General features: G+C 38.7%; 1 protein-coding gene across 2 annotated transcripts in view; it reads left to right on the top strand.

Annotated features, from left to right (window-relative positions):
- Nucleotides 1-21,150, top strand: part of DMGDH (dimethylglycine dehydrogenase) — an 89,278-nt gene that overhangs the window by 38,801 nt on the left and 29,327 nt on the right. For both annotated transcript variants that reach the window (XM_049866515.1, XM_049866524.1), the window contains 6 exons: nucleotides 12,115-12,284; nucleotides 12,821-12,974; nucleotides 15,105-15,270; nucleotides 15,706-15,836; nucleotides 17,059-17,276; nucleotides 18,987-19,144. In XM_049866515.1, coding sequence (XP_049722472.1) covers nucleotides 12,115-12,284; nucleotides 12,821-12,974; nucleotides 15,105-15,270; nucleotides 15,706-15,836; nucleotides 17,059-17,276; nucleotides 18,987-19,144 — 997 coding nt within the window. The remainder of the gene's footprint in view (nucleotides 1-12,114; nucleotides 12,285-12,820; nucleotides 12,975-15,104; nucleotides 15,271-15,705; nucleotides 15,837-17,058; nucleotides 17,277-18,986; nucleotides 19,145-21,150) is intronic.

Here is a 21,150-nt window from a genome sequence, read left to right as displayed (position 1 = left end):
TGAAGAAAATCAGAACAAGTCCACGAGAGCCAAAATATGACCTTGAGTATATCCCACCTGAATTTAGAGACCATCTGAAGAATAGATTTGACACACTGAACACTAATGACCACAGACCAGACAAGTTGTGGAATGACATCAAGGACATCATCCATGAAGAAAACAAGAGGTCCCTGAAAAGACAGGAAGGAAAGAAAAGACCAAGATGGATGTCAGAGGAGACTCTAAAACTTGCTCTTGAGTGTTGAGCAGCTAAAGCAAAAGGAAGAACTGATGAAGTAAAAGAACTGAACAGAAGATTTCAAAGGGCCTCTCGAGAAGACAAAGTAAAGTATTATAATGACATGTGCAAAGAGCTGGAGATGGAAAACCAAAAGGGAAGAACACTCTCGGTGTTTCTCAAGCTGAAAGAACTGAAGAAAAAATTCAAGCCTCAAGTTGCAATAGTGAAGGATTCCATGGGGAAAATGTTAAACAACGCAGGAAGCATCAAAAAAAGATAGAAGGAATACACAGAGTCATTATACCAAAAAGAATTAGTCGATATTCAACCATTTCAAGAGGTGGCATATGATCAGGAACCGATGGTACTGAAGGAAGAAGTCCAAGCTGCTCTGAAGGCATTGGCAAAAAACAGGGCTCTGGGAATTGATGGAATATCAATTGAGATGTTTCAACAAACAGGTGCAGCACTGAAGGTGCTCACTCATCTATGCCAAGAAATATGGAAGACAGCTTCCTGGCCAACTGACTGGAAGAGATCCATATTTATGCCTATTCCCAAGAAAGGTGATCCAACTGAATGTGGAAATTATGGAACAATATCATGAATATCACACGCAAGCAAAATTTTGCTGAAGATCATTCAAAAATGGCTGCAGCAGTATGTCAACAGGGAACTGCCAGAAATTCAGCCCGGTTTCAGAAGGGGACGTGGAACCAGGGATATCATTGCTGATGTCTGATGGATCCTGGCTGAAAGCAGAGAATACCAGAAGGATGTTTACCTGTGTTTTATTGATTATGCAAAGGCATTCGACTGTGTGGATCATAACAAACTATGGATAACACTGTGAAGAATGGGAATTCAAGAACACTTAGTTGTGCTCATGAGGAACCTTTACATAGATCAAGATGTGGTTATTCGGACAGAACAAGGGGATACTGATTGGTTTAAAGTCAGGAAAGGTGTGTGTCAGGGTTGTATTCTTTCTCCATACCTATTTAATCTGTGTGCTGAACAAATAATCCAAGAAGCTGGACTCTATGAAGAAGAACGGGGCATCAGGATTGGAGGAAGACTCATTAACAACCTTCGTTATGCAGATGACACAACCTTGCTTGCTGAAAGTGAAGAGGACTTGAAGTACTTACTAATGAAGATCAAAGACCACAGCCTTCAGCATGGATTACACCTCAACATAAAGAAAACAAAAATCCTCACAACTAGACCAATGAGCAACATCATGATAAACAGAGAAAAGATTGAAGTTGTCAAGGATTTCATTTTACTTGAATCCACAATCAACAGCCATGGAAGCAGCAGTCAAGAAATCCAAAGACGCATTGCATTGGGCAAATCTGCTGCAAAGGACCTCTTCAAAGTTTTGAAGAGCAAAGATGTCACCCTGAAGACTAAGGTGCGCATGACCCAAGCCATGGTATTTTCAATCGCATCATATGCATGAAAGCTGGACAATGAATAAGGAAGACCGAAGAAGAGTTGACGCCTTTGAATTGTGGTGTTGGCGATGAATATTGAATATACCATGGACTGCCAAAAGAACGAACAAATCTGTCTTGGAAGAAGTGCAGCCAGAATGCTCCCTAGAAGCAAGGATGGCGAGACTGCATCTTACATACCTTGGACATGTTGTCAGGAGGTATCAGTCCCTGAAGAAGGACATCATGTTTGGCAGAGTACAGGGTCAGTAGAAAAGAGGAAGACCCTCAACAAGGTGGATTGACACAGTGACTGCAACAGTGAGCTCAAGCATAACGACGATTGTAATGATGGCGCAGGACCAGGCAGTGTTTCGTTCTGTTGTGCATGGTGTCCCTTTGAGTCAGAACTGACTCGACAGCACCTAACAACAACAACAACAAAAACAGACCCTTGCTGGATATGTAGTAGCCAAAGTTTTTTTCCCATTCTGTAGGTTCTCTTTTTACTCTTTTAGTGAAGTCTTTTGATAAGCATAAGTTTTAATTTTCAGGAGATGCCAGTTATCTAGTTTGTCTTCTGGTGTTTGCACATTGTTAGTTATCGTTTGTATTCTATTTATGCCATGTATTAGGGCCCCTAGCATTGTCTCTATTGTGTCTTTCATGATCTTTGTCATTTTATGCTTTATATTTAGGTCTTTGATCCATTTTGAGTTAGTTTCTGTGTATGGTGTGAGGTATGGGTCCTGTTTCATTTTTTTACAGATGACATCCAGTTTTGCCAATATCATTTGTAAAAAGATTGTCTTTTCCTCATTTAGTGGACTTTGGTCTTTTGTTAAAGATCAGCTGACCATAGGTGGATGGATTTATGTCTGGGTTTTCGATTCTGTTACATTGGTCTATATGTCATTGTACTAGTGCCAGACTGTTTTGACTACTGTGGCTATATAGTAGGTTCTGAGATCAGTTAATGTGAGTGTGAGGCCTCCTACTTTGTTCTTTTTCTTCAATAACGCTTTGCTTATTACATGTATATTCATGAGAGATATTGGTCTGTAATTTTCTTTTTTGTGGTGTCTGAGTTGTAATTAACTCAACAGCAGTAGGTTTGGTTTTTTGTTTTTTGTTTTTTTTCACAGGTTGCCAAGCTTTGGTATCAGGATTATGCTGGCTTCAGGAGTATTCCTTCCTTTTCTATGCTCTGAAATAATTTGAGTAGGGGTGTGAGCTCTTCTCTGAATGTTTGGTATAAATTCTCCAGTGAAGCCTTCTGGGCCAGGTTTTTTGTTGTTGTTGTTGGTAGTTTTTTAATTCCCTCTTCATTCGCTTCTCATTATGGGTCTGTTCAGATGTTCTCAGTTAGTGCTAGCTTAGGTAGGTAATGTGTTTCTAGAAATTTGTCCATTTTTTCTAGGTTCTCAAATTTGTTGGAGTACAATTTTTCATAGTGTTCTGTTATCATCTTTTTTATTCAGCTGGGTCTGTTGTTATGTCCACTATCTCATGTCTTATTTGGGTTATTTTCTTCCTGTTCTGTTTTTTATTTACTTATTTTTTGGTCAGTTTGGCCAGCGGTTTGTCGATTTTGTTCATCTTTTCAAACAGCCAACTTTTGATCTTGTTGATTCTTCCTATTGCTTTTTCTGTTTTCTATTTCATTCATTTCTACTTTAATCTTTTATTTCCTTTCTTCCGGTGGCTGTAGGCTTCTTTTGCTGTTCTGTTTCTGTTTGTTTGAGTTGTAGGGCTAACGTTTTGATTTTGGCCCATTCTTCTTTTTTGATGTGTACATTTATTGCCATAAATTAATCTCTGAGCACTGCCTTTGTTGTGTCCCTAAGGTTTTGGTATGGTGGGTTTTCACTCTTGCTTGATTCTAGGAATTTTTTGATTCCCTCTTTAATTTTTTCTATTACTCAGTTGTTTTGAAACAACGTGTTATTCATGTGCTTGATTTTTTTCCCTTGCTCTTCCTGTTATTGATTTCTACTTTTATAGTGTTATGATCAGAGAGAATACTTTGTATTATTTCAGTGTTTTGGATTCTTTTGAGGGTTGCTTTGTGGCCTAAAATGTGTCATATTCTGGAGAATGTTCCATGTGTGCTGGAAAAGACTGTATACTTTGTTGCTATTGGGTGGAGTGTTCCATATATGTCTACGAGGTCAAGTTGGTTGATTTTGGCTTTTAGATCTTCCACATTTTTTAAGTTTCTTTCTAAATGTTCTGTTCTTTACAGAGAGTGATGTGCTGAAGTCGCCTACTAGTGTTATGGAACTGACTATTTCTCTTTTCAGTGCTGTTAGAGTTTGTTTTATGTATTTTGTAGCCTTGTCATTGGGTGCATAGATATTATCCTTCCTTGTCTTTTATGTTTGAATTTGACTTGAAATGTATTTTATCTGAGATTAGCATTGTGACTCCTGCTCTTTTTTGGTTTCTGTTTGCTTGATACATTTTTTTCAATCTGTTGATTTTTAACATTCGTATTTCTTTGTGTTTAAGGTGGGTCTCTTGTAAATAATATAATTATGGGTTGTGTTTTATATCTATTCTGCCACTCTCTGTCTCTTTTTGGGTGCATTTAAGCTTTTTATGAGTCGGAATCGACTCGATGGCACTGGGTAAGCTTTTTACACTCAGCGTGGTTATTGATAGGTTTGAGTTTATCACTGTCATATTGTTGTGCTTTTTTTGTGGTGCCGACATTTTCTTTGTTCCTCCAGCTTTCCTGTGCCGAGTTTCTTTTGCTTGTGAACTTTTTTCTTTTGTTATTATAGATTTTATGTTTACTGAGTCTTTGTTTTTCTTCTTTTTTTATTTCGATGAGTAGGTTTGTTAGCTTTCTTTGTGATTACCTTGAAATTTACAGTAATCTTCCTAATTTTGAACCTGTCTTTTATTTTTTGAAATCTCCTTGACTTCCTCTCCACTTGAATGTTCTATACCTATACTGGAAACCCTGGTGGCGTAATGGTTAAGTGCTATGGCTGCTAACCAAAAGGTTGGCAGTTCAAACCCACCAGGCACTCCTTGGAAACTCTTTGGGGCAGTTCTACTCTGTCCTATAGGAACACTATGAGTCAGAATGGACTCGACAGCAACGGGTATTTTGGTTATACCTACACTGTTTATTCCCCCTTTTATTGTTTTGACATTGTTGTCATTTACAGATTGATGTCTGTTTCCCTGTGTTAAATCTTTTAGCTTTGTTTTATTACTGAGAGTTCTTTACCTAGGGTCGTATCTGGCTGATGCTGTCCTTCATCCTAGACTAAGTTGTTGTCTGATGTTGTTGGTTCCATAACTGAAAGACTTCCTTGTCTTTCTTGTATGTTTGCTTTGGTTTTTATGAACTCCCTTAATTTCTGTTTTTCTGGAAATGTCCTAATTTTGCCATATTTGAGAGACAGTTTTGCAGGATATATTATTCTTGGTTGGTAGTTTTTTTCTTCCAAGGTTTTATGTATGTCGTTCCATTGCCTTCTTAACTGCATAGTTTCTGCCAAGTAATCAGAGTGTAGTCTCATTGTTTCCCCTTTGTAAGTGACTTTTTGTTTTTCTTGAGCTGCTCTCAGAATTCTTTCTTTGTCTTTGGTTTTGGCCAGTGTGATTATGACATGTCTTGGTGACCTTCTTTTGGGGTCTATCCTCTATGGGGTTTGTTGAGTTTCTTGGATGGTCAGCTTTTTGTCTTTCATAGTATTTGGGAAGTTTTCTGCCAGCAGATCTGCAACAATCTTCTCTGTGTTTTCCATTTTCTACCCCTGTTCTGGAACTCAATCACATGCAATTTTTTGAGCTTGTGTCCCAAGTCATTCCTAGGTTTTCTTCATTCTTTTCTTTGATTTTTCCTCAAATAACATGGCATCCATGGATTTCCCTTCAATCTCTCTAACTCTGTCTTCTGTGTTTCAAATTTGCTTCTAAAACCTTCTATTGAGTTGTCCATTTCTGCAATTTCGTTGTTTATCTTTTGGATTTCTAGTTGCCATTTTTGTATGATTTCTAATTGTTTGTTTCAATGGTGTGTTTTGTATTGTTTTCCCAAATTCTTCTATTGCTTTGTCTGTATTTTCCTTGATTTTAGCTGTGTTTTTGTTGGTTTTATCTGTGTTTTCCATGATTTTGTCTATTTTTTCCTTAGTTTTGTCTGTGTTTTCTTTGTTCTCTTTCCTAATCTCTTAGAGACCCCTAAATATTAGTCTTTTGAGTTCCATATCAGGTAGTTCTTCTACCAGAACATCATCTGATTCTTAATTTTGGTTGCTTGCTGGAGTCATCTTGTCCTGATTTTTTTTTTTTTTTTATATATTATCTGCTGTCCCCAAGACATTAATTTACTATTTTCTTTATTTATTGATTGTATGTTTGTTTCATCCTGCTTCTGTGTTTTGTTTTGATATGTCAGGGCAGGCAGACTGGGTGTGCTTTGCTGCTTGCTCATCTGTGGGCACAATAGCTCTCACTACCTTGTCTGGATGGGCAGGGCAGCTGCTGACAAGGCAACCCAGCTTTGCTATACACTGGTTTGGTGAGGCAGCTGATGGCAGACTGGTCAGGCACTGTCTGCCATTTGATGTTTGTTCAGTGGTGTGGGAGCATTCACGGCCCCTCACCAGATGGTTGGGGTGTCAGACAGGTAGTGGTACAAGCTCGCTTCCCACTGTTCAGCAGCTGGTTGAGTGGCAGGAGGGGAGGGTGGTGCAGGCCTGGTGTGGCCGTGGGCCTGAGCACCAGACACTGTAGCCATAGTGGCATGGTGGGGGCTGTTGGGAAGGGGTGGAGGTGGCATGCAGGGCTTGGTGGTAGTAAGAAAAGAAAAGAGATAGAAAGAAAAAAAAGGTCAAGAAAAAAAGGCGGTAGCTGGTCATTGGGGGTGGGGTAGGCCCAGGGGCTGGCAAGAAGAGGAGGAAGTAGCATACGGGGCAGAAGGGTTAATGGTGGGAAAGTATGTGTATCTGGTTACTGGGTGTGCCGTCTCCTGTTGGAAGCTCTGTGAAGTTGCCTTCCGATACTCCCTATCAGGGGTCATTGCCGGCTGTCTTCCAAGATGTGTTAGTTGGCAAGGGGCTTTCACTCTGTATCTGTCCTTGTTCTCTGTTTTCCATCAATTTCCGCTTCCATTCAGTGTTTGATCTAGTTATTTATCCCTTCATGCTTAGGATTCCGGGACTGATGTTTGTATCTATTTTACTTAGTTTTTCAGGTCTTGCTGCAGAGGGACAGCATGGTGCATCTGTCTGAGGTGCCATTTTGGCTCCACCTCCTCATTTCTCTTTACAGTTGCATAATATTCCATTGTATACATAAGCCACATCCATTCATCTCTTGTTGGACATTTCATTTTTTCCACCTTTTATGTTATTGTGAAAAATGCTGCAATGAACACTGGTTTCAGTTTGCATTCCTGCCTTTACTTCTTCACCTAGGATTGGAATTGTTGGGTCATATGGTAATTCTGTGTTCAATTTTTTGAACTGCCAACCTGTTTTCCACAATGGGTGTATTATTTTACCTTCCCCCCCAGCAATGGATAAGGGTTTCAGTTTCTCTGCAACCTCACGAACTTGTTTTTTGTTTTCTTGATCATTGCCATTCTAATGGGGGTGAGGTGATATCTCATTCTGGTTTTGATTTGCAGGTTGTTTTTAATGGCTAATAATGATAAGCATCTTTTCATTTGCTTTTTAGCTGTTCGAATATCTTCTTTAGAGAACTGTCTGTTCAAATACTTTGCCTATTATTTGGTTAGGTTGTTTGTCTTTTTGTTGTTAAATGGTAGAAGTTATATCTATAATTTTGGATATTAGGCCCTTATCTGATATATAGTTCCAAAAATTTTCTCTCAATCTGTAGATTGTCTTTTCACTTTGTTGATAAAATCCTTTGATGTACAAAAGTATTTTGTTTTTATGAGGTGTCATCTATCTATTTTGTCTTTTGCTCTGCCAGTTTTTGTTATCATATCTGATAATCTAGCATTAAACACTACATTCCACAGCTTTGCCCCTACATTTTCTTCTAAGAATCTTATGGTTTTAGTTTTCACATTTAGGTCCCTGATCCATTTTCAAATTGTTTTTTTATGTATTGTGTGAGGCACGGACCCTGTTTCATTCTTTCTCATGAGGAAATCCAATTTTCCCAGCACCATTTAATGAAGATACTCTTTCTTCCCCATTGAATGGACTTAGCACCCTTGTAGAAAATCAGTTGACCACTGACTTCAATAACAAATTTATTAATTCAGTCAAAAATATTTGCAGATTATTGGCCTGCTCTGAGCTGTGGACAATGTCTCTAGCCTCATTATGTTTATGTTTTAGTGAAACAGCTATCAACTAATTGCTAAATAAGTTAGGAATTTGCTTCCTTTAGAACACTGGTTACTTAAATTATTACCTAGTAATTATATCTACTTGTGTTGGGCTGATGTTAGACTCCTGCTCTGAATGCTCTGGGTAATTGTTCCAGGTTTTATGCACTGGGAGCTGAGTGGGGAAGAGGACAGGGGAAAATTGGGAAATGGGGATGGGGAGTGCCATACTCTCTTTGATGGATTTGGCCTGAACCAAAAAAAGATTTTCCTATTACTTATAGGTTGAGGTTTCTAAGATATTTCTTAAGCAACTTGTTGGAATACCCACACTGGCTGTCTTTCCTTGCTTTTATTAGTATACCCATTCCCTGGTTCTAGAGACCAATGTTTACCATACCTGGCTGAACAGCAGAATAGGCTGAGGAATATGTTAATAAACAGAATCCCATCTTTGTGTTAGTCACTTGAATATTTTTCATCTTCTACATCTCATCTTTGTATTTCCTATTATTTCTACCACCAGAAACCCATTAAAGATGTGTTGATTGGAAAACAAGCAAACAGATTCTCAGACATCGCTCTAACAGATTCTGATTCAGTAGTGTGGACAGGGACTTACAAATCTGTACTTCAATATTGTTTGTGATTCTGGTACAATCAGTCCACGGAATAGACATTTGCAAACCATCTACATGTGTGCCAGTGTTCATGTACCTACAGAATACCCTAAGTCAAGCAGTTTTACTTTTGTTTTGTCACAGTTCTAACAAGTTTGGTTTTCTGCTTCTCAGTGACTTACAAAGTATCTAGTTTGGTTTTCTGTCTCTCAGTGACTTATAAAGTGTCTAGCTTGGTTTTCTGCTTCTCAGTGACTTGTAAAGCATCCAGTATGTTATACCAAACCAAAAAAAAAAAAACCTGTTGCCGTTGAATAGATTCTGACTCATAGTGACCCTATAGGACAGAGTAGAACTGCCCCATAGGGTTTCCAAGGAGCAGCTGGTGATTTGAACTGCCAGGCTTTTGATTAGCAGCTGAGGTCTTACACCACTGTGCCACCAGGGCTACCCAGTATGTAATATGTATTTTAAAAAGTTTTTTTGAATTGAGTCTGGTTTTCTTGGCTTCGAACAGATGATAAACTGCAAATTTAAAGTGGAGAAAGTGCTGTGAGATGTAATGTCTGACAGTTTGGCAGAGTAACCATAAAAAGTAGACACAAACAGTCAAAAAGCATAGCAGCCTGTGACCATTTAGAAGAATCTGGTTCTGCAGATGAATGCTAGAGGTGGAAGAGGAACCCAGTTCTCCTATCCTCATTAAGTTCCCTCTGCATTTTCTGTTCATATATTACTTCCTTATTAAAGTTCTATAAATCAGGCATAAGCATACACTGATATTGGCTATACAAGGGTTTAATAACCACCCTGTGTTGCTCACCTACTATGTGGTAGACAATGTACTAAGTGATTTATAAATGCTATATCAATTAATTCTTCACTTAGCACCATAAATAAAGTGTGCAGATGAGGAGGCTAAATCTCACAGAAGTTAGAAAACTTGCCCAAAGTCACACAGCCGATAGTGGCAGAACCAGAAAAATACTAAGATTTTTCTTATTCGTGCTTTTAAACTTTCAGCTCGTAAGTCAGGAGTTCTCAATAGATGGGTCATAACACTCACCTGTATTGCATTTTACATGTGATTTGTTAGTGGTTAGATAGCTGAAGTTTGTAAAAGATTTAATTTTGAAAAATAAATTAGATTTGTGTTATAAATTGAATCATGTCCCCAGAAATATGTGTCAACTGGGCTAGGCGATGATTCTCAGTATTGCATGATTGTTTACCATTTTGTGATCTGATGTGATTTTCCTATGTGTTGTAAATCCTACCTCTCTGATGCTAATGAGGCAGGATTAGGAGCAGTTATGTTAATGAGACAAAACTCAGTCTACAAGATTAGATTGTATTTTGAGTCAATCTCATTTGAGATATAAAAGAGAGAAATGAGTAGAGAGACAAGGAGACCTCCTACCACCAAGAAAGTAGCACCAGGAGCAGAGCGTGTCCTTTGGACCCCAGGGAGACACTCCTAGACCAGGAGAAGATTGATGACAAGGACCTTCCTCCAGAGCTGACAGAGAGAAAAAGCCTTTCCCTGGAGCTGGCACCCTGAACTCAGACTTCTAGCCTCTTAAACTGTGAGAGAATAAATTTTTCTTTGTTAAAGCCATCCGCTTGTGGTATTTCTGTTATAACAGCACTAGATAACTAAGACAATTTGATTCAGAATTATTCCCAAATAACAGCACTGTTCCCCATACGCTTGTTCATGCACATTGTTAAAAAGGAACAAACGTGGTGATGTAACAGCTAGACCACAGGAAAATTGAAGCACCACCTTGGCTATACCCAGGGAGTTTGTCAAGGATACAAGTAGTATCTGTCGCATGGGTTGGCTAAAAACAGGTTAAGAACCATTGAAGACGTAAGTTCCAATAACAAGAAATATATACTCTGGGGTCAGAAGACTGGGTTTGTATCCTGAGTCTTCTATTTATTTCTGTGATCTTATTTAACCACTGTGTCCCTGGGTTTTCTTATTTGTAAAACAGTTGGTTTATCATTGGTAAAATCAGGTTGCTAAAAATAAGTTATCTAGTACATATAGGTGCATGGAAACAATGCCTTGTAAATGATAAAAAGTACTCAATAAATGTCAATAAAGCTTTATACAGTTTCAAGTATTGTAAACAGTATCTATAGCCTTCAATACTGATAAATATTTTATAGAATATCATGGACCCAGTTAAATGAATGTGCTGCTCTTAATAAACTTCATCAAGTGTATACTTAGTTTTTCTTGCCTTCTCGAAATTTAGAGACATTGTGAATAATTTGGATGATCCGTATTTCTTTTTTAAACTTCCAGGAGAAGAATAAATTAATGCCTTTTTTTCTTCTTGAGAAATATTCTTATAACAAATCTAGGTATTCATTTTTGTAAAATAGCAAAACTGGTATATTACTGTGGAAAAAAATAGTTAACATTTCCAGTCTTAAAGTCCTCCCAACCTCTTAGAGGCTGGGTCCTGGCTGTTAAGTTGCTGTGGTTTGGGGTACTGGATTTTCTTGTATCTTTATGTCTATTCATGTAGTTAGCTCCTTTTCTTGGTTCTTCCCCCCAAGATTCCCTGCTCATCAACTCCTCATTCAACTTCTCTTGACTTAAACCATGTTCATTAGACAAGAGTGAGTGGGTAGAGCTACACAAGGCCAATGTAAAATTGTGATTCCTTCTTTCTGAAATCAAGAAACTTTATCTGCCACAATCATGTTCTTGGTTCTAAACCCACCAAAACAAGCCCGCCAAGTGACCCATGAGTTACGTAATACAGAAGCCAGTGCTTCTTTCCACCTCTTTCCCACAGGGAAACCCTGGTAGCATAGTGGTTAAGTGCTACAGCTGCTAACCAAAAGGTCAGCAGTTTGAATCTACCAGGCACTCCCTGGAAACTCTGTGGAGCAGTTCTACTCTGTCCTATAAGGTTGCTATGAATCGGAATCGACTCAATGGCAACAGGTTTGATTTTTTTTCTTCCCCACAGGTCCCTGGGGGAAAGGCCTCTTTGTTTGAGTGTTTCTAATATAATGGCCCAGGATCCTTGCACAGAGGTCATCACTAAAGGAGGTTAGAGCTAAATTGAGTCTGAGAAAAGACAGACTTTCCATCCTACAGTACACATATTTCTTCCACAAAGTTTCCTATCAGTCAGGACTGTGGTAGCTCCAAAGGGCTGATAAGGTATCAACCACACCTGTCTGTTTGCTGCCTTTCCCTCCCTTTTTTCCTAAAACGAGTGTCCTTACTGGCTTAGAGTCATAGGCTATTTTGAAGGTATGCATCTCTCGAAACTAGCTATTAAGTCAGGCAGGTTTAATTTGGATGCCTAAAAATGTAGTTTTTGAGAAAAAAATTTATATCACAAAGATTATGTTAATTGTGTGTTCTGAATAACATAGAACACTCCTACTTTGAGACCCTGCCAAATATTTGGACATACGTCATTATTTGAAAATAACATGTGTTAGTAACAGAATATTTATCTCTGTGTTTGAAAGATATGGCATAATCCATGCTGGTGGGGTAGGGAAATATCTCAGTGACTGGATCCTGCATGGAGAACCTCCTTTTGATTTGATAGAATTGGATCCCAATCGGTATGGAAAATGGACAACAACTCAGTACACCGAGGCCAAAGCAAGAGAGTCATACGGATTCAACAATATCGGTAAAGTGCAAATTCATCGTTGTCTAAAAGTGTTTACAGAATTGATTTGTAGTACCTCTGATTAAAAACAAAACAAAGCAAACTCATTGCCATTAAGTCGATTCGGACCCATATCAGCCCTTGAGAACAGAGTAGAACTGCCCCATAGGGTTTCCAAGGAGGGGTTGGTGGATTTGAACAGCTCACCTTTTGGTTAGCAGCCGTATCACTTAACCACTGTACCACCAGACCTCTGATTTTAGATGCTCTTTTTCTGTTCACTGGGGGAGGGGTTGTTAGGGATCCTAAAAGGAACCTCTGAGACTCATCAAGGAATATATATGAATGTATATATTTAACATGTGGAGTTCATCACTGATTTTAAATTTTAAAAACAATTTTGCTTTACTCTCAGTATAAATGACAGACTTGACTTTTATATAAATTTAACAGATGTCACTATGCTTCTAGAATTTACATACTATTTTTTTCATTTTCTGAATACTTCCAAAATGTTTTGATTATATGCTATTAAGAGTGCCAATTATCCATTTCAGTCAGTTTTCCTAAAGAAGAACGGTTTGCCGGGAGGCCGACTGAGCGTGTTGGTGGGCTCTACAGTACCCTGGAGTCTAAGTGTTCCATGGGGTTCCACGCGGGCTGGGAGCAGCCACACTGGTTCTACAAACCAGGGCAAGACACTCAGTACAAGTAAGTGAAGGACTTAACTTGGCCTGTGGCTCTGATTGAAGAGTAAAACTACTTGAAGTGAAGGAAAGTCAGAGAAGTTTGATTTCCCCCTGTCCATCATTCCACCCCGTTACAAGGAGCATTGAGCCTTTGGTATGGAAATTATTTTCTGACAGTGGAGGCCTAAGTCTAGTCTGCCTGACATTTGCTCACATCTAGGATACCTCCCCACTCCCACTCTCCCCGATATTCCTACATGACCCAAGAGTACAACAACCAGCCCCAGTGAATCCTCTTTTAAGTGTGACATTTACCAGAAGCTCAGAGGAGCCCTCCCAACCCCGTCCAGATTCCCACAGGGCTTCTAAAGGTTCTCCATGGTTTAGGATGCTTAGTTGAATCACATAGTATACAACCACAGAATGAAAAGTGCCCAGATTTTTCCAGTTTTCTCTTTTTTTTTTTTATCATGGAATAGCTCAGAGTAACTGCTTTTTAGTCTATGTGTACTGAGTTATGCAAATTATATACATAGTTGATAAATTAGGAGAAACGATCATTTACTTAACATCTCAGGTTAAGCAAAACCATGAAAAGAATTCTCTGAATTCCTCTAAACTGTTACATGCTGTTGTTGTACTTGAGATTTATAAAAACCAAAACCAAACCTGTTGTCGGTGAATTGATTCCAACTCCTAGTGACCAGTAGTGGCTGTATATTTTTTTCTCATGGGAACCCATAAATCAAGAGAAAACAAATAGCTAATTTAGACATTAAGTTACCTTTTTCGAGCTGTCATTTTGATTACTTAATCAGGTTTTGATTTCTACTTCAGACCAAGTCTAAATAGTTCAAAGAATAGTAGAGGGCTGGTTGTTGATTAATAAATTTAGGTTATATAGGCAGTCAGTCTAGATTTTTTGATTGCAAAATATTGGCTTGTTTTTAATAAATGACTCAGATAAATTCCAGATCTATTCTTCACCTTATGCTGTGTGGGTCTGGCCTAAGCTGCTTCTGTAATTTTAATAATTAAACTACAGGAAACTCATTTTGCAGACTTAGTATTCTTCTCTGAAGTTAAAATACCGTATTAGGAGGCCAGTTTGTAAGGCATAAAGGACCTTTGTCCAGGCCCAGCTCTATTATTAATTAATGCAAAGGCCTTGGCAAGTCACTTTGTGTCTTTTTTCTGAAACATGAAGATGTTGGACCAGATCTTTGCTTATTCAAAGTGTGGACCAACCACATCGACATCGCCTGGGAGCTTGTTTCTAGGCAAACTAGCAGGCCCCACCTGAGACCTACTGAATCAGAACCTGCATTTGAACAAGTGAAAATGGTTTATATGGGCATTAAATCTTGAGAAGCACTGGGCTAGATAAATGGTTCATGATCCTGGCAGCATACTAGTATCACCTGAGGAGCTCCACCCTCCAGATATTGTGATTTAATTAGTCTATAGTGGGAGAGGAAACCCTGGTGGCGTAGTGGTTAAGTGCTACGGGTGCTAATCAAAGGGTCTGCAGTTCGAATCCACCTAGGCGCTCCTTGGAAACTCTATGGGGCAGTTCTACTCTGTCCTGTAGGGTTGCTATGAGTTGGAATTGACTCGACAGCACTGGGTTTGGTTTTGGTTTGGTTTTACAGTGGGAGAAAGACGTGGCAATCTGCTTCTGTAAAGATTATGGCCTTAGAAACCCAGTGGGCAGTTCTATTCAGTCCTATAGGGTTGCGATCAGTCGGAATCTACTCAACCGCAACGAGCAGAGGCCCAGCCATTGGTATTATTTAAAAACACTCCCCAGGAATTCCACTATGTAACCAGGGCTGAAAACCACCAGACTGGGTAACTTTTAAGTTCCCTCCCAGATCTGAGAGCCCAGGTGTTCTATCTTATTTTCTAGTTAATTAATATTTTATTCTCTATTATACGGGTCAAAGGGATAGACAAGTAACTTCAAAGGCTAAAAAATAGGTTCCAAGATATACAAATGATTTGCAGAACAGAATTTTAGGTTGCATGTTGTTTTTCCAAATAAAAGAGTTTCTAGATAAACAGGACTATTTAAACGTTTTTATTCTCTAATTTTCTAAAAATGAATGGCAGTTTTTTTTTTTTTTTAATGACATTAAGCGTTGTGTTCCAGGCCAAGTTTTCGCCGCACAAACTGGTTTGAGCCTGTGGGCTCTGAGTATAAACAGGTTATGCAAAGAGTAGGTGTGATTGACCTGTCACCCTTTGGCAAGTTTAACATCAAAGGCCAAGACTCCGTTAAACTGTTGGACTATGTCTTTGCAAATGTCATTCCAAAGGTAAATAACCTTCTGGGGAGACAAGGTCCAGAATCCTGGCCTATTTAATTCTCAATCCTCTCATTAAAAAAAAAAAAAAAATCACTATTTTAGCCTACTTAGTAATTTCTGTATGAACATTAGAATTTCTCTTTAATTGACCAAGAAAATAGCTAATTTTTAAATTTAAATTTTTGTTGAGTGAATTGTCATCTAAGGGCCTTATACCTTTCCTTAATTATGTCAATGGAAACTTAAAACTGTCTACAATTAAATGATCCTTTAAATTGAGGACTTCAAAATTAATCTTGAGTTTAGGTTTAGTAGATTTACAGATAATACAATCAATATAAATGATAAGATTCAGAACCTTTTCATTTTTATTTACATGTTATATTAAAAGGGTCCATAAGATATCTATTTCATCCTGACGTAATTTTAAATTTATTTGTGTAGGTGGGCTTTACAAATATAAGTCACATGTTAACACCAAAAGGTCGAGTGTATGCTGAGTTGACTGTTTCTCACCAGTCTCCCGGGGAGTTTCTGTTAATAACTGGTTCTGGATCAGAACTTCATGATCTTAGGTAAGCACACATCTCATAATAAAATTTTGTATGTATTATGTATTGACTAAATCTTACATGGAGTTTCTCTTTTATCAGTCCTTAGAAGCACAACTTCAATTCTTAAACCTTATCGTTTCAAATGAACTTCGTGTCTTTTATAGGAAAACATTTAAAGTGAGGGTCCTCCCCCCACCCAAAAAAAAAGTAATTCACTCATAGAGTTTACTGGCTGTAATAATATTAAATTGTCATTTATTAAGCATCATCAGGGTGCCAGAACCCCTTTTACACATTATCTTAATTTGCTAAATATTCTGCAATATTATTAATGTTATTCCTATTTTCAGTTAAGGAAACTGAAGTTGAAGGGACTTGCTCAATCCAGTCTTTTTGATTCTGATGTCCACCTTCGGTCTATTTAGCAAGCTGCCTTCCTAAGTTAGCTTCTCCCTTTGTGATGCTTTATGGTCTCTGGCCTACAGGTGGATCTAAATCATTGATCTATCAAGCTGAACCTTTGCATAGTCTTTAGTATACACATATTTGGAATACCATTGATGTTTAATAAATATTTTAATCTGACAGATCCTCACCTTAGTTATAAAATGATTTAAATTACATGTTCCAACCCAAGATATACTGGGGGTCACCTTAGTCACTTAGCTTTGTGTAAGTCCAGGTGAACATTTTATAATAGACTTGAATAGCTCCAAGAATTGCTCAATACATTATAAACCAGCCCTATAGGTGGGTTCTAATAACTCAACAAGACTTAGAAATTCAAACTAGCATTTTGAGTTTTTATCACTTCTTTATGATTGTCAAAGCAGTTGTGTCTGGTGGCAGGTGCATTGTTAGCCTTTAGCAGCGCAAGCATGCTTCCCGTGTGCAGATATTAGAGAAAATTTGGGTTTAAATTAATTTTTGAAGATTGAGTCATTAGTTTAAATGCAAAGGGCTGTCACTATTTAAAGGAATTGTGAGACAGAGCTTATTTAAATTGAAGTATCTTTTATACTATGAAAAATTACTCCCATATTTATAGTGAGTGTTTTAAAGAAAATCACTTAACACGTCAGGGACTCAGTTTCCTTAACTTTAAAAATTATGTGGTTATATAAAATGACATTCTGAGGACTTTTCTGTAAATCTAGACACAGACCATATCTTCAATGAAATAGTGTTACCAAAATGCATTATTCAAACAAGATTTAACACAATGTTTATGACTCAAATGCAGATGGATTGAAGAAGAGGCAATAAAAGGTAGATATGATGTTGAAATCAGAAATATAACTGATGAGCTTGGAGTCCTTGGAATTGCAGGACCACATGCAAGAAAGGTCCTTCAGAAACTCACCTCTGAAGATCTTAGTGATGATGTTTTCAAGTTTCTTCAAACCAAGTCCTTAAATGTTGCTAACATTCCTGTCACTGCTACTAGGATATCTTATACTGGTAAGTGGATTGACCCAGTGGCTGCAACAATGGGCTCAAACATAGCAATGATTGTGAGCATAGTGCAGGACTGGGCTGTATTTCATTCCGTTGTACATGGGGTCACTATGAGTTGGAACTGACTTGACAGCACCTGACAACAACAACATACTGGTAAGAACTGGGAAACAACCTAAAGTCTCTAAAATCTAAAAGAAGCTGCCGGAAATATATACACACACACATTCGCTTTTGTCAATGTACTTTGAACAAAGATTTCCTCTACCCAATTCTTACCGCAGTCCTGTCTATTCACTTCTAATCTGCGAGAGTGGTTCCACAAATTTCCAGTTGTTGGTCCGTTTCTATACTTGCCTCTTATTTGAAAGGATAGACAAGAAAGTGAGCTTTTGGAATAGTTGGAGGGCTGACAGAATATTCAAGTCAGCAGACTCTACCTGGGAACATTCAAGATGGCCTCCCGTAGCACTGTATCAGCACCTTTCTTAGAGCATTACCACTATCCATCTTCCCTTCAGCACCATAAGTTCATTAGGAAAGTCTTCATATATTGCCTAACCTTGCACATAGTGGGTATTTGATACAGAGATGAATGAATGCTCTTTAGTTCCCCACTGGTGCTCTAGGGCTCACTTCTAATCTCCTCTAGACCTCCTTGTCCCTTTATAGAAGTACTTGGTGCCCAAGCATCCATTCAACAATAACGTGTTCCCCATGTCCTGATGTTATCCTGGAAAAGCACATTACCATTGGCCCTCAATGCTGGGGAACAAAAAGAACACATAGTATTAAAGGCCATAGCTCTTCCCTGGGCTATCATTCTACCATTTCCCCTACGGTTTCCCTACCCAATCGCAGCAAAATGGTATCCAGAATAAAAAATGAGCAGAACTGTTTGGGTTGAGTTTCATTTCCTTTGACTTTTGCCCGTACCTCTAATGTGAATGAAATGACTAGTGGGGAAGAAATAGGGAGTGGGAGGAGTCACAGACTATGGATGTCCCACAATGAAGACAATTTACATAATTGTCAGTTGACTAAGGAGTCCTGGTGGCAGTGGTTAAAGTGCTTGTCTGCTAACCAAAAGGCTGATGGTTGGAACCCATGAGCTACTCCATGGGAGAAAGATGTGGCAACCTGCTTCTGTAAAGATTTACAGCCTTGAAAACCCTATGGGGCAATTCTACTTTGTCCTGTCGGGTCACTATGAGCCAGAATTGACTGACAGCAGTGGATTTGGTTTTTAGGTCAGTTGGCTATATTCTCAAGCCTTGGGATTCTTGGGCAAGGGGGTGAGAGTTAGAGTGTCTAAACCTTGAACCCATTATCCCATTATCTTGATAAACTAAAAAACCCAGAACCTATGCCATGCTAATTATGCACCTGACATTATTGTCCCTGAAAATATAGTCAAGCCTCATGAAGCTGGGTTCAAGGGTGGAGATTAACTCCTGCATTACAGTCTTTATGTGTCATTAGAAGAGGTGTCCTACATTCCACACTCTATGAGACTCAGGATTGGGCACAAATGCACCTATGATGTAACAGTGGGGTTTTGTTGCAGCTTTTTGTGAACTGGTCTTTTAAAAACTGACAATGTCTGTGTTGCATAAATGGACTCTCTCCTGCTTTTATGTATTTTAGCTAATGCATTTTAGATCTGGTGATCATTGTTCTTACTCTGGTGTGGCACCTTTGGGTTTATTTCAGGAGAGCTGGGTTGGGAGCTGTATCACAGACAAGAAGATTCTTTGGCACTTTATGACGCTATCATGAGTGCAGGCCAGGAGGAAGGCATTGACAATTTTGGAACCTATGCCATGAATGTCTTAAGACTGGAGAAAGCGTTCAGAGCCTGGGGGTCAGAGGTTTGAAATGATACTGTCTTAATTAAAATTTTATGGCATTGTATCTGGGTTTTGTACAATATGGCTATTGTATCTGCTTTTTATAAGGGCTAGTTTTAACTGCATTAATGTTGACTCTGGCTGTAGGAGTTATGTATTATTAGATAACTTTATTTAATTGAGAGAAGTGGTTTTTCTCCTTATTTTCCCAGTTGAAAGTTCAGTGGAATTCTGACATGTTTATTCTGCTTTAATTCTTTCTGCTTGGCAAAGAGCCCTGATCAGCTGTCTCTGTGGGCTTGGAGCAGGGAGCCTGCTAACCCATGTGACCGCGGACCACCTTTCAAATTCTCTCCTCTTCCTCTGTCATGTAGCTACCCTCATTTTCTTCTTATCTTGCACCTTTTAGAGAAGTAACAACTAAGGTATCTTTCTGAGGGGCAGAGGTGGTGGCCTTGGATGTGTTGGTCCAGCCTTCTTCTGTTATTAATAATTAATATTGGTAACTAAGACTTTCTGTTTGTTTAGTGCTTTACTATTTACACAGCATTTTCAAGTGCATGATCTCATTTACCCTTTCAACTCTCCTAAGAAGAGAGTTATCCCTATCCCTGTTTTATATACAATCACACTAAGATTCAGTGAATGGCGTCATCCAAATTACACAGTAAGAGGCCAAACTGTGGTTCAAAGCCTGTGTTCCTGTTTTCTCTCCAATATGCCAGGCTAGCTCTGGACCCATTACTTTGTCCAATTCACTGGTTGTTGGAAGTCATTGAGGTTTTAGGCCTGAGAGCTGAGATAAGGGATGGTGGGAGAGTATGGAGTTCAGAGTGAGGACTCTTGGGTGTGAATATATCCTCCACCACATATTAGCCATGAGGTCTTAATCCTCCAGAACCTTTGTTTCCTTTTTTATAAAATGGAGATAATAATATTTACCCTACCTAGTTATCACAGATGTAAGAGATAGTCTATAAAATGCCAGGCATATAATAGAGTGCATTTAACTGGCACCTGAGAGGGCAAAGTGGGTTTGAAAGCTCAGACAGGGCCCCTCAGGCATTTAGCCTATGGGCAGAGGCAAGTGAGAGGGCTTTGAGATAGAGAGGACAGCCTACTGGGGTCATTGAAGGAAGGAGAGCACTGGGCAAGTTTATTCATCTATAGCACACGTGCTCTATTAGGGGTTCTCAATGTACAATTGGGACCTTAGATGAGGCCTGCTTTAGCTGTGTATAAGTTAAAAGTTGTTTTCACATCCTATAGAGTCGACTCGATGGCAACGGGTATAGAAATATATGAACACATGCATATAAACCTTTTTAATGCCCTTGCATCAGTTCCCAAATTCTGAGCTAAGATATGGACATGAAACATGGGGCATTGGTGGTTCACCTTCCATGTGGGAGAGCCAGGTTCCATTCTCAGTCAGTGCACCTCATTGCAATCATCACCCATCTGTCACTGGAGACTTGCGTGTTGCTATGATGCTGAACAGGTTTCTGTGGAGTTTCCAGACTAAGATGGACTAGGAAGAAAGGCAGCATTTCATTCTGTTGTGCATGAGGTCACCATGAAGTGGGGGCTGACTTGATGGCAGCTAACAATAGCAGCAGATGAGTTTGGCAGACTATCTTTCTGTACCTTTTTCCATGGCTTTTATTTTTATGATTAAAAAATAAAATAGAGGATAATTTGTCCCCGTACTCCCTAAGGACTGAAGCAGCGGATGGAGTCCCTTGGGAGTTCAGCATTTCTCCATTCTCCTGTCTTCTGTTTTCTCTTCCTTCCTCTTGAGCTTTTCTCCTGAGTTCCCTCCAATTTCCCAGCAGTGCCACAGGGCCCTCTAGTGTTGTTATAGCAATCAATCTTCTGTGCTTTTTTTTTTTTTTTTTTCTAGAGAGATTTTAAAACTCTGAGCAAATAAAAAAATAATTTTAAAGAAGCTCATAGTAAGAAATAAGAGACCAAATTTATATCATGTAAAAATAACTTTATACTGCTTATCTGGTTTATGAAAATGC

This window comes from Elephas maximus, chromosome 2, assembly GCF_024166365.1.
Source record: "Elephas maximus indicus isolate mEleMax1 chromosome 2, mEleMax1 primary haplotype, whole genome shotgun sequence".
Lineage (NCBI taxonomy): Eukaryota > Metazoa > Chordata > Mammalia > Proboscidea > Elephantidae > Elephas > Elephas maximus.
Note: the sequence above shows the minus strand (reverse complement) of the source record. Positions and strands in the feature narration are given on the sequence as shown.